This window comes from Petaurus breviceps, unplaced genomic scaffold, assembly GCF_028583685.1.
Source record: "Petaurus breviceps papuanus isolate PSGF00001 unplaced genomic scaffold, PetGlider_PUasm1.0 90792, whole genome shotgun sequence".
Classification (NCBI taxonomy): Eukaryota; Metazoa; Chordata; class Mammalia; order Diprotodontia; family Petauridae; genus Petaurus; species Petaurus breviceps.
The window spans coordinates 8,461,694-8,475,770 of NW_027187347.1; the positions used below are offsets into that span (position 1 = coordinate 8,461,694).

General features: G+C 38.0%; 1 protein-coding gene across 15 annotated transcripts in view; it reads left to right on the plus strand.

The window, feature by feature from the left end:
* Positions 1-14,077, plus strand: part of LOC138147392 (OX-2 membrane glycoprotein-like) — a 175,999-nt gene that overhangs the window by 3,941 nt on the left and 157,981 nt on the right. For 12 of the 15 annotated variants that reach the window (XR_011164791.1, XM_069069839.1, XM_069069852.1 and 9 more), the window contains exons 2-3: positions 1,767-1,848; positions 4,844-5,170. Coding sequence is in view for 14 of the 15 variants with exons in the window: in XM_069069839.1 (XP_068925940.1) it covers positions 1,767-1,848; positions 4,844-5,170 (409 nt within the window). In the remaining variant the exon portion in view is untranslated. Of the gene's footprint in view, positions 1-1,766; positions 1,849-3,954; positions 3,987-4,843; positions 5,171-14,077 lie in introns of all 15 variants that reach the window. The other 3 variants (XM_069069841.1, XM_069069840.1, XM_069069851.1) reach the window with 2 other exon arrangements.

Consider the following 14,077-nt stretch of genomic DNA (forward strand, 5'->3'; position numbering starts at 1 on the left):
TCTTCTTCTTCTTCTTCTTCTTCTTCTTCTTCTTCTTCTTCTTCTTCCTCTTCTTCTTCTTCTTCCTCTTCTTCTTCTTCTTCTTCTTCTTCCTCTTCTTCTTCTTCTTCTTCTTCTTCTTCTTCTTCTTCTTCTTCTTCTTCTTCTTCTTCTTCTCCTCCTCCTCCTCCTCCTCCTTCTTCTTCTTCTTCTTCTTCTTCTTCTTCTTCTTCTTCTTCTTCTTCTTCTTCTTCTTCTTCTCCTCCTCCTCCTCCTCCTCCTTCTTCTTCTTCTTCTTCTTCTTCTTCTTCTTCTTCTTCTTCTTCTTCTTCTTCTTCTTCTTCTTCTTCTTCTTCAACAAATCATGGCAGTCACAATATAATAGGCCCTACAGCTGGATCTTAGAGATTATCTAATCCTTTGCTCTCGTTTTTAGATGAGGAAATTGAAGTCTACAGGGTTAAATGAATGGGTAGTAAGTATCAGGGATCTGAATTCATGTCTACCAAGTCCAAATCTGGTGCTCTTTGCATTACACCATGAACACATTGGGTGCCTAATAAATGTTTGCTTAATTGAATCATTGAATTGAAGTGATAAAGGCTTGACCTAGGTAGTGGCAATCTGAATGGAAGGAACAGGACTTGGTGATGGCGCTTAGTCATTTCAGTCATGTCCATCTCTTTATGACCCTATTTGGGGTTTTCTTGACAAAGATACTAGAGTGATTTGCCATTGCCTTCTCCAGCTCATTTTACACATGAGGAAACTAAACTGAGGCAGAGTTCAGTGACTTGCCCAGGGTCACACAGCTAGTAAATGTCTGGGGGCAGATTTAAACTCAGGAAGATGAGTCCTAACTACAGACCTGGCACTCTGTGCACTGTATCTCCTAGCTGCCCTGGACTTGGTGACTGACTAGATGTCAGACATAGGTGAAGAAATCAAGGATGACACTAAGTTTTAAAATCTAGGTGATTAGGAGAATGACACAATCATGAAAGAGCAGAAGGAACTGATTTTGAATGAAAAAAATCTTAATTTTAAACATGTTCAAGTTGAAATGGTTACTGACCATCTAAGGGCAAGAGGGCCTACCTAAATCCTGTGGGAAGCCAGGTACACAGAGCCCTCAGCTTCTCCAAGGTCTTTTCTGAGATAATGCCCCTAATCAGCTCTGTCACTATGTGAAGGTCACCTCCCTTTTCTGGCCTTCAGTTTCACGTAAAAGGGAGGTGACCTTCACATAGTGACAGAGCTGAGGAAGTTGGTCTAGATAACTTTCAGATCTCCTTCTAGCTTTAGTACTCTGTTTGGGAATGTGCTGAAGGTGAGGGTCAGGAGATCAGGAAAGCAGTCACACATTACTGATATTACATCTTTTTTCAAGTCTTTAATCGCCTTCTGGGCTTGTCTGGTCTCAAGGCTGGTTTGGGGGTGAGGCTGCTACTAAATTGCTTTCCAAATAACAGCAGCCTCTCAAACTTCTGGTAAAAAAGAAAAAAAAGATTTGGAAAGAGTGTGCAATTTTCTGTAGTCTCTGCTTCTTTGGCCCTTGTCCCTCACCTTTCCTTCCATTGGAGCAGACTTTATTGATTCACAGTTAGTGTGTTTGGCTGCAGTTATGATCTTTGGTGCATTGGCCACAAAAATCAAACAGTATTTTGTGACAAACTAGTCAGTGCCTGATATCTGTAACATTCCCTGAAATAACTCCTGTCATCAACAGGATATTGTGATTTTGCTGAAACCCAAAGCTTCATCTGAATTTTCTTTTTTATCTCCAGGTGCATGAGAAATTCTTCTCTCATAGTTTCACATGCTGTCTGATTTGGGGCATGTTTCTTGTGATGCAGTGCTGGGCACAAGGTAAAGATGTATTATTCCCTGCTATTTTTTAGCAAATGTCAGCACTGAGACAGGGCAGCTAGGTTTCTGGATACTGTTTTGTGTTATATATTGTAAATTGTGTCTATGTGGCTCACTACTTTGAATGTTTTTGAGATGAATTTTTGTTTTTGTTCATCATAGTCCTTGAGAACTGAGTAATACATTGGATTGCCAAAGAGCAAATCCAGTACCATCATTAAGATGGCTAATAGATCTGGGTCACAAATAGTGTGACTTAGTTGATATCTAATCAAGTGAATAGAACCAACTCAGTGACCCATTCTGCTGTTTAGTCTGTTGGTGGTTAAATGAATATACAGTGTAGACCTTGACTTGACCTTGTTTGAGGGGAAACAGACATCAAGGTTTACGAGAAATGTGGAGAATTTCTAGAAGATTCACAGGAAAGAGAAAGGAAATAAGATAACTTGGATTGGAAGATAAGGTAAACAGAGGCATGAGCAGTCTTCAAATATTTGTCAAATTTCACTGAAGATAGGACAGGAGAAAATGGATTGAAAGTGAGCACAGGTTATTTCAGTTGTTAGAGAGCAAAGGGGAAAAAAATTTAAGAGTTCCTGTTGGTTCAGATTTATACCAGGAAGGAAATGATACTAGAAAATTATAACTCCTTGTGGGTTAGTCGTTGTTGTGAGGAGGACCAATGACATCAGGAGGGTGATGTCTTGACTTTCAGGTGAATTGGATTTAAGTGAGGTAGTGCTGTGCTAAAATCACCAGCCTCACTACTTCCTCCAGGGTCAAAGGAGTTCAGTGGCAAGACATAGGTCAGGATGACTGGCGATGGCTCCTAGGTCAGTCAGATTCAGAATGGTAGACCTGGAGTGAAATGTAGAAATCATAGAGACCAACCCTCTCATTTTGTAGATAAAAAGGTTCAGAGAAATTAGGTGATTTGCCCCAGATCCTAGTTAGTGGTAGAGACTCAGTATTTCATTACTCATAGATACGGAACAATTTTATGTTTTCATCAGTGACATAGAGCACTAGAATTTTTAGAGTCAGTTCAATTCAATATGATTCCCCAAGTGTTTATTCAGAAGGCTAGGTGGTACAGAAGAGAAAATGGAGTCAGGAAGTTGTTGTAGTCAGTCATTTCAGTCGTGTCTGACTCTCTGTGACCCCATTTGGTGTTTCCTTTTTTTTTTTAATTTTAATTTTTTTTTAAAGCAATTGGGGTTAAGTAACTTGCTCAAGGTTACATGGCCAGTTATTTCTGAAAGTAACAGTAGCATGTGTAGGTTTTGTTTTGGTTTTTTGCTTTTTGGAGGGCAATTGAGGTTAAGTGACTTGCCCAAGGTCACATGGCTAGTATTTGTGTTAAGTGTCTTAGGCTGGATTTGAACTCAGGTCCTCTTGACTTCAGGGCCCATGCTCTATTCACTACACCACCTAGCCGCCCATTTGGTGTTTTCTTGACAAAGATACTGGAGTGGTTTGCTATTTCTTTCTCCAGCTGATTTTACAGCTGAGGAAACCAAGGAAAATAGGGTTATGTGACTTACCCAGCTAGTATCTGAAGTCACATTTGAATTCAGTTCTTCCTGACTCCAGAACTGGCATCCATTCTGTCCTTTATGCCACCTGTGCCCAGAGTCAGGAAGACTTGAGTTCAGATCCAGCCTCAGACACTAACTAGATGACACTGGGTAAGTCAGTTAACCTTCATCTGCCTCAGTTTCCTCAGATATAATATGAGGATCATAATAGCACCTACCTTCCATGGTTGTTGTGAAGATTAAATGAGATATTTGTAATACCCTACTATGTGTGAGGTATAGGGTAGGTGCTTAATAAATGCTTATTTCCTTCCTTACTCTGAGGCAAGGAATGGGAGAACTTGAAAGGAATTTAAAGATCATCTCATCTAAACTCTCACACAGTTGTTTGTTTTTTTTGTTTTTGTTTTTAAATAATATGCCTGACTCATTGCTATCTGCCTTCTCCTTGAACATTGACATCAAAACAGTTCATTATACTTTAGGGATCTCTAATTGTTAGAAATTAGAAATTTTTATCTTTAAATTGATCAAAAGAACTTAGATCTGCTGTGCCCAATTCTAGGGATAGGTCTTTCCTGGAGCTCCTCAAAGCAGGTAAATATTTTCTGTGTGCCAGACCTTTACATGACTATTGGAACAGGAGCACTCTTAATGAATTTTCAAGTAATCCAAAAGGAATAGACATAAAATAACAGAAAGATTGAAAGAGGAAATGAATTTGGCTTTCTTATTCCTGGAAAATAGGAGATTGAAGGGCAATGTAGTTTTTGAGGACCTGAGGGATGGCAGCACAAATGATCATGAACTATTTATCAGAGAAGTAATATCACCGAGTGGATAGAATGTTGGACCTCAAGTGAGGAAGACCTGGGTTTGAATCCTCCCTTGGACATTTGCCAGCTTGGTGATTCTAAGAAAGTCACCTCTATGAACCTCATTTTCTTTGTCTATCAAAAGGGAATAATAATGGCATTTTCCTCACAAGGTTATTGAAAGGATCAAATGAGATAATAAATGGAGAATACATTACACTAAAGTAGAATTGTGAATATTATTATCTCCTTTGTGGATAAAACTTGAGAAAATGGTTTAGATTGCAGTAGCCAGAGCTTGAGATTTAGGGTTATAATTCTAAAATTGTAGGTTAAATGAATTGTAAGCATGCGCTTTGGGACCTAGGATTCTTTTAGCCTAAGATTTCCTGTCTGTTTTATCTGCTGTTTCACTTAAGTGCTATGTTACTATTTGCTACCAAAATTATAGATTCAGAATTGGGGGTGTAGGAGATGGAAAAGGCTTTGGAAGAAGTTTGGGGGCATAAAAGGGCTATAGGAATAGAAGATCTCCTCCAGGCATGCATTTATATAGAGAAGACTTCCCAGAAGTAACTGTGAATCAAGGTAATATTGATCTCATACCAAAAAGAAAAACAAACTCTTCTGATTCCACAGGAAAAGTGGTCACTGAGAATGAGACGGTGATGCTGGGGAGACCAGCGTCCTTAAAATGTTCTCTGCAGACTATTCAAGAGATCATGGTTGTTACATGGCAGAAAATCACTAAAGGAAGACCAGAAAACATGGCGACTTTCAGCAAACTACACGGACCAGTTATCCAGTCAGCTTTCAATGGTAAAATAGAAATGACCCAGGCAGGGCTCAGTGAATCAGCCATCACCTTCTTGAGAACTTCACTTGAGGATGAGGGATGCTATTTATGCATCTTTAACATCTTTGGTGCAGAAACAGCCTCCGGAAATCCCTGCCTCAAACTTTATGGTGAGATTTTGTGCATATTCAGGCATGCCTTCAGTAATTTGGGAGATTTCTTATTTTTTTTGTTTCCTTGTTTTTTAAAAATAAATAATTTTTTTAAAGCAATTGGGGTTAAGTAACTTGCTCAAGGTTATATGGCCAGTTATTTCTGGGTGTGGTGGTAAGTATCAGAGCCCGGATTTGATCCCCAGGTCATCCCAACACTGGGGCCGGTGCTCTTACTCACTGAGCCACCTGGCCACCCCTAAATATTTATTTTTATGGTGTTTTTACATGTTTTACAATTTCTCCCAGTGTACTTTCCTCTCTTATCCCTCAGAGACTCATGTTATAACAAAAATATATATTTGCTTTTTGGAGGGCAATTGGGGTTAAGTAACTTGCCCAAGGTTACACGGCTAGTTTTTTGGTGTGGATGTTATGTGTCTGAGGCCGCAACTGAGCTCAGGTCCTCCTGACTCTGGGGCCGGCGCTTTACTCACTGCACCACCTAGCCACCCCACAAATAATATTCTTTAAAAGAGAAAAAGAAAAAAAATCAACCTTCACCTTCTTGAGAACTTCACTGGAGGATGAAGGATGCTATTTATGCATCTTCAACATCTTCAGTGCCGAAACAGCCTCAGGAAAACCTGCCTCAAACTTTATGGTGAAATTTTGTGCATGTTCATGCATGCCGTCAGTAATCTGGGAGAATTCTTATTTCTTTTTTTGTTGTTGTTTTCTTGTTGTTTATAAATAAATATTTATTTTTATGTTGTTTTTACATGTCATTTTAAAATTTCTCCCAGTGTATTTTCCTCTCTTATCTCTCAGAGACTCATATGTTATAACAAAGCAAATAATATTTTTTAAAAGATAAAAAGAGGAAGGAAGAAGGTGGAAAATAAGCAAAACTGACCAATATGTTGAAAAAGTGGTAGTGGGGGAGGATTGGGGGGAATTCAGTGTTTCATACACATTAATCTATCACCATTGCAAAAAAACGGGTTGAGGGTATCTTCTCATATCTCTTCTTTGGGATCACATTTGTTCTTTGTAACTTTGCAGCATTCACTTTTTTTGTTGTTTTGTGGTTGTTTCTTCCATTTATATTCTCATAGTCTCCATGGATATTGTTTTCTTGGTTATGCTAACTTTACTCTGCATCAGTTCATGTAAGTCTTTCCATATTTTACTTTCTTTATTCATTGTGTTTGTCATTTCTTACAGCATAATAACATTCCATTACATTTGTCTGTCAAAATTTGTTCAGCCATTCCCTAATTGATGGGCATCTACTATGTTTCTTATTCTTTGATAGTACAAAAAGAACTTCTATGATTATTGTGGTGTACATATGTATAGGAACTTTTCTCTTATCAGTGACCTCTTTGGGGTATATGCCCAATAGTGAAATCTCAGGGTGAAAGAGTGTGGACAGTATAGTCACTTCATCTGCATAATTCCTAACTGCTTTCCAAAATGGTTGACTGATTCACAGCTCCACCAACAAGGCAGAAGTATACCTATAACCACTTTGTTATCTTTGCCAATTGACTGGGTGTAAGATGAAATCTCAGAGTTATTTTGATTTACATCTTTTTATTATTACTCATCTGGAGCTTTTTTTGTGTGTGGTTGCACTACCTAGCTGTACTATTATAAATATATGTATATAAATATGCATACACATATATACACACATATAATATATATACACATATATATATTACATATATATGTGTTGTGTGTTGTGTGTGCATGGTCAAAAGTTATATATCTATATCTATGTATATATTTATGTATATTTGTGCATATTTATGTAGTTTGCACAGAAGCTTTTCAATTTCTTGTAGTCAAAAATGATCTGTTTTATCATTTTTCCCTAAAACTCTACTTTTAAGAATACATTTTCTATCCATAGCTGTGAAAGGTTTATGATTTGCTTCTCTTTCATTTTTTAATGTTGTTATTATTATTTAAGGTCACATATCCATTTTCATCTTATTGTGGATTATGGTATAAGGTTTTGGTCAAAATCGTTCTTCCTTAAGCAATTTTGGGGGGGGATTTATCAAACACCAGTTTGTTGAGTTCCACTGTTTCTGGTTCTCCCTTGTCTAGTCTATTATATTGATCTGTTTTATTTAAACCAATACTAAAAGGTTTTATGGATGCTGTTTTTTAATATACTTTGAGGTCTAGAATGCTTTTCCTCTATGCTAACCTTTATGTTGTTTCTCTTAATATTTTAGATATTTTGTTGCTCCAAATGAATTTTGTTACTGTTTTATCAAATTCCTTAAAATATTCATTTGGTAGTTTAATTGGTATCACATTAAAACTGCAATTAAACTTTGGTAGTATAGTCATTTTTATTATATTTACATATCATAGTCATGATCACTGAATACTTATCCTGTTATTTATGTTGGCCTTTCTTTTTTCATTACAGAAAACTTTATAATTGAATCTATGCAATATTTAGTATGTTTTTCTAGATTGATCCCCAGATATGTGTGTTGTCATTATTTTGAATGGGATCTCTCTTTATGATATTATCTCTTGGAATTTTGTCATTATTATATAGAAATGATATTGATTTTTGAGGGCTTATTTTGTAGCCTACAAATTTGCTGAAGCTGTTTTCTTAATATGTTTACTGATTGCCTAGTATTTTCCAAATAAAATAATATACTATAGCAAGTAGGAATAATTTTGTCCCTTCTTTGAATGTCTTCACATTTGTATTTTCTTTTTTCTTATCTTATTGCTTTTGCTAGCATTTCTAGCACTATCTAAAATAATAGCAGGGAGAGTGTATTTATATAAAATAATATTATATTGCTGTATTTATCTGGAAATCTTCTCGTGTATACCCATTGTATATTATGCTTACTCTTGGTTTTAGATGGATCCTGGCTATATTAAAAAGGTTCCTCTATGTCTATACTTTGTATGGATTTTAGTGTAAGTAAATCTTATATTTTGTCAAAGTCTTTTTCATAATCATGTGGGCTTGGATGTTTTTTGTTTTAATATGATTAATCATGATGACTATTTCCTTAATGTTGAATCATACTTGAATCCCTGATATAAATTCATCTTGGGTATAAAGCATGGTTTCCTAGATGAATTGCAATAGTCTTTTTGATAGGACTTTTTAAAATTTTTTTAGTTTTATATTCCTCAGTGATAGTAGTCTATAGTTCTTCTTTGCTTTATCTTTTATTAGTTTAGGTATGAAGGCATATTTACATCATAAAAGGAATCTGACTGAGTGTTTTGTTTTCAATTTTTGAGAATAATTTTTGTAAGAGCGATATTACCATTCTTTAAAGGTTTGATAGAATTCTTCTGTAAATTTGTCAAAATCAGGAAGTTTATTTTCCTTCTTCCTTTACATCTAGTTCACTTTCTTTTTCTGAGACTGTTATCTAAGAACTCTATTTGATCTTCTGTTAATTTGAGTATTTTATATGTTTGAAGGTATTAATCTTTTTCATTTGTCTTTTCATTTTGTTAGCTTATATATGCGCATTGTAGGTTCCCAAGATTAGTTTTATATCTTCCAATTATGATTTCACTTTGTTCCTTTGTTGTTTGTTGATTTGGATTTTTGTCCTCATCTTTTAAAGTCAGATTTGCTAAAGATTTATCAGTTTTGTTAATCTTTTCAAAAAATATTCTTTCTCTATTCTTTTATGTTTCCAACTATCTATTTTTGCTTTAATTTTCCATATCTCCTAAGTTGTGCCTATACTGGGATATTTATAGTATTTTTAATTTTTAAAGTGAATTTTTAAGCTAATTAGTTAATTTAGTTAATTCTCTACTTTTCAGTTTTGATAAAGTATATTTTTAGGGATCTAATTCCTCACTCTCTACTCCCAGACTGTTCTAGCTGCATCCTAGAAATTTTAGTATATTGTTTCATCATTATAATTTTTCTTTCGCATAATTTTATGCAAGCTGTCTTTAAGACATAGTATTTTGCTTGTATAGAGATCAGATGCATTTTAAAAGGATTATTGCTTTTCTGTTTTCCTTCTTCAAGATTGTTCTTCACTTCTGTATGTTTGTATTCCCAATCCATTTTTTTCTTTGAAAAGTCTCATTCCTATGGGTTCTATGTGGGTTTTTATTGCCTTTTTTCCTGTATGATTAATAAAACCTGTTTCCACATTTCTTATTTCTCTCTTGAACCTTTTGATAAAACATTGCTATGGTTCCATGCATTTTGGAAGTCATATGTTCCTATTTCTCAACAGATGTTAATTCCTTTCCATGTGTCTTGAAATATTTATTTAGAGGTGTTTGAATTCAATCCTGGAGGCCATCTTTGCTTCTGTTTTAATGTCTTCTCTGATGAATTATCTCCTTGTGCTCTAAGTTTTGAACTGAATTTCCTTCCTCTTGAGATCTTCAGTGATTGGTCTTCTTTCCACTTTGCATTTCCATATTTCTGACTTTTTCTTCTTTTATGGCTGGTACCCTGAAGGCTGGACCTTAAAGTTATCTCTCTCTTGAACTATAGGCTCATATCATCAGATGCTTTTTAGACATCTTGTACTCAGTGTCTTGTAGATATCTCAAGCTCAGCACGTCCAAAACAGAATTCATTCTATTTGCCTTTGTCTCTTCTCTACCTCATCATTACTATCTATGGCTTGGCTATTCTCCATTTACCCAGGTTCATTACTTCATTGGCATCCCTAACTTCTCACTCTCATTCATCCCACTATCCAGTCAGTTGCCAAATATTTCCATTTCTCCCTTCACAACTGCTCTCATACCCTTCCCCTTCTCTCTACTCACACAGCAACTTCAGACCCTCAGGACTTCTTGTTGGATTATTGCAAATACCTTCTATTTTGTCTCTGTTCCTTAGTCTCTCTCCAATCCAATCCATCTTCTGCTTAGCTGCCACGATGATTTTCCTGAGTTCTAACCATGGCTCCCTCCCCTCAAGCCCCTCCCCTTCCCCACTCCACTCAAACACACTTAGTAAATCTCAGTAGCTCCCTATTACCTCAGGGATCAAATTGTTTGAGATTTAAAGCTCTTTATAATCCAGTCCTTTTTCTGTCTTTATAATGTTCCCACTGTACAATTCAGTTACAGTGGTGCTGTTACACACTCCCAGCACTCCATCTCCCATCTCTGGGCCACATCACTTGGGCCTTTTAGTTTCTTTGGCTTCCTTTAAGTCTTAACTCTAATTCAACTTCTTCAGGAATACTTTCCAAGTCCTCTCAACTGCTAGTGGGTTTCCATCAGAGATTATGTTCCATATATTCTCTGTATTTCTTATATTATTTAATTATTTACATACTGCCTCCCTCGTTGAAATTTGAGCTTCTTAATGCTAGGGACTTTAAAAAAAAACCCTTTCTTCATATTCCTAGTACTTAAGACAGCGCCTGGCACTTAGTAAGTGCTTACTAGATGGTTTTTTGATTGAAAGTGCCACTATGTTTTAGATTGTCCCCTCACCCTAGAAGATAAGTATGCTTTCAGAACTGTTGAATAATCAATCCTTTCCCATTACACCTACATAGTCTGAATAATTCACTGGCTCTGTTCTCTGAGTAGGACACTATACAGAAGTTAATGGGAATCATTTTTCTCTGAGGCACATGATGCATTAGGAAATCCTTTTCTTTTGCTAAAAGGTCTACTCCTGGGAATTCTCAAATTAGGAATTCTCAAATAACACATTATCCCTGAGACAACATCCAAAGCTAGCATACTGTCCAGAATATCCCTTCTCTGGCCAGAAAGTTAGATTCTGTGATTATGCTGCCCCAGAAATTCAAAATTCTTCTACTTACCTATGAGAATTTCGGCTTCAGTAACACAGCCCAGGAACAATGCCTCAAGTTCTGTACAACTATATGTTAACTTCTGTATATATTTTTGCCATAACTCACTATTAGAGAGACAGTGTGGAGTGATGGATAGAGCACTGGACTTGGAGCCAGAAGGATCCGGTTTCAGATCCCACCTCAGATACTGACTAGTTATGTGACTCTGGGCAAATTATTTGACTTCTCTGATCCTCTCTTTCCTCATATCTAAAACTATGGTGTTGGACTAAGTGGTCTCTGATGTCTCTTCTACCTCTAAAATTCAGAGGTTCCCAAACTCATTTGGTCTATCACCTCCTTTAAAATCAATTACTCAATGCTGCCCTGGAAATCTACTTTCTTTAATCTTTTAGCTTTTTAAAAAATTTGCATCATTAAAAAAAAATATCACCCCTCTGGTTTGTTCCAGCAGCTACCATCCCTGCCTAGGAACCTGTGCATAAATCTATGATCCTGTTAAGTTCTCTTCAGGTTGGTGGGACTGAGCACTGAAAATGAGCAGGGAATCTCTTTTCCCATAATGCAAGTCACGTATTGGCCTATTTTTTTCAAAGTCCAAGAAAGAATGAAAGATCCCAACTTGGTCTCTACAGTCACTTATACCGTGTTTCCCCGATAATAAGATCTATCCCGAAAATAAGCCCTCCCCTTACTGTATAAGATTCCTCTAAAATAAGCCCTCCCCCGAAACGCCAAAAATAAGCCCTATTGAGATTGCTACTGTAGTGAAGGTGATCCCCTGCGCTACACGCTACATTACGGTACCCTCTGTATGCACCGTCCCCCCCCCCCAGTGAAACGCACGCCATGCTCCGAGCTGCATCCAATCAGAGCTACAGCAGTGAGCGCGTCATCCTGTTCTTCCCCAGTGATTTGCTTATTGAATAAAGGTACATTTTTTTGTTCACATTTACCTGTCTATTAAAATTGCTATCAATGTTCATTAAAATAAGCCCTCCCCTGAAAATAAGCCCTCTGGTGTTTTTCTGTCCAAAAAAAATAATAAGACAGTGTCTTATTATCGGGGAAACACGGTAACTCATGGAAAGAGGCAGCTCCTCCTACATTAGTCTCAATCAGCCAATCAACTTGAATTTTATATGTCTTATTAGCAAGGCACCATTGGGTGTACACAGTGGTCCCATAGGGAATTCCCCTTTAGTTGCCTACAAACACCTTTGCTTTATGATATCATCAGGTTGATTGAGGGAACCCACCCTATAGATGATAAGGGATTTCCTTCAATCACTTCCCCCACCCTATAGTAGGGGTGGAGCCAAGAGATAGTGGGGGTGGAGCCAAGATGGCAGCATAGAAGCAGTAAAACTTCATATACCCCCTCCATAACCACCTCAAATACACATTAAAAATGACTCTAAACAAACTTAAGGGCTACAGAAACAACAAACTGACAGAGAGAAACAAACCTCCCGCTGAAGACAGCCCGGCAGGTCAACAGGAAGGGTCGATCACAGCATGCTGGGAGCCAATCCCAGGATGTTGAGAGCCGAGCCCAGTGTAATGCGAATGTAAATTTTAAAGATCTTCCCTGCCCCTAGGCTAAAGTGCACCAGAAGCCTGGGGATGGAGGCTTGTTTTTCAGTAGATACTTTTTGATTGGCCAGTGGGTCAATAAGGTTGTTACATTCTCTGAGACAGGAGAAGGCTATATAAGCCCTGATGTGTAGCTTTGTTTTGGGACTCACTTTGAGAAGTGTTCTGTGATTTGATCTGAATGCTGGGAAGCCGTTGTTGAGAGTCCCCTGGCTTTGAAAAACCCAGATGTGGAAACCCAGATGTTGACTGGGTATGGATGTAATGGTTGGACAGTTTGGAAAGCTGTCTACTTGATCTGTTAATGTCTTGATAATTCTGTCTGTATATTTTGAAGTTTGGGGTGCTGACCTTTTTCCCCTGAACAAGGTAAACGATATATGTCTGACTGATTAAAGTAAGCTTGTTAACCCATTTTGAGTTGCTTTCCTTTAACAAAGCAGATCCAAGAACCTGTGGTAGCTGCAAACCCTGAGGACGCTTGGGGTGCTTGCTGCTACAAAATGGCGTCACGAACAGGATCTGCAGAGTAAAAGGAAAGTATGGGGGCTGGGATAATCGTTTGTTTCCCAGTTGTGGTAGCTGTGACTCTGTGGAGCCATGGACCAGGAGAGAAGAATGGCCTGCATGCAGACTTCGCTGAGCTGAGAGCGGGAATGGTGAGCTGCCTGCATCGGGACCTGGGCAGAAGCCAGGAGCGGCTGCCGCCTGCGGGAGGAGAAGGAGCCCAGGAGTTCGGAATTCAGCCACAGGAAAAGATAAGAACTGAGCAGCAAAGCAGGGGCACTGAGTGTGTTTCCTGGCTGCTTCCCACAGTTTGGGACCCTGGGGGAGGATGGACTTGTGACTATGGTGGGTAGGATGAAGTGCCTTGGATCCCCAGGGACACCACCTTGTTGGTTTTGTTGCCCAGCCCCCTCTCTGTACCTGGAAGCAGGGGCTGGAGCTGTGTGAGGGGAAGGATACCCCTCCCCCCCCTCCAGAGAACTTTATTTGAACTCTTGTTTTGAATTGAGATGATAATGCTATGTACTTTGTGTTTGTTTAAGGGCCAGTAGCCACTTTGGTAACTTTAGTTCTGTACTTTGAAAATGTGACCTAAGAAATGTTCAGTGCTAATTCAAAAGTAAATTGTCTGTGCTATGGGCATGAAAGATCTTGGGGCCGAATGTAATGGAAATGCAGGTTTAAAGATCTTCTCTGCCCCTAGGCTAAAGTGCACCTGGAGTCTGGGGTGGGAGGCTTGTTTTTCAGTAGATACTTTTTGATTGGCCAGTGGGTCAATAAGGTTGTTACATTCTCTGAGCCAGGAGAAGGCTATATAAGCCCTGATGTGTAGCTTTGTTTTGGGACTCACTTTGAGAAGTGTTCTGTGATTTGATCTGAATTCTGGGAAGCCGTTGTTGAGAGTCCTCCGGCTTTGAAAAACCCAGATGTGGAAACCCAGATGTTGACTGGGTATGGATGTAATGGTTGGACAGTTTAGAAAGCTGTCTACTTGATC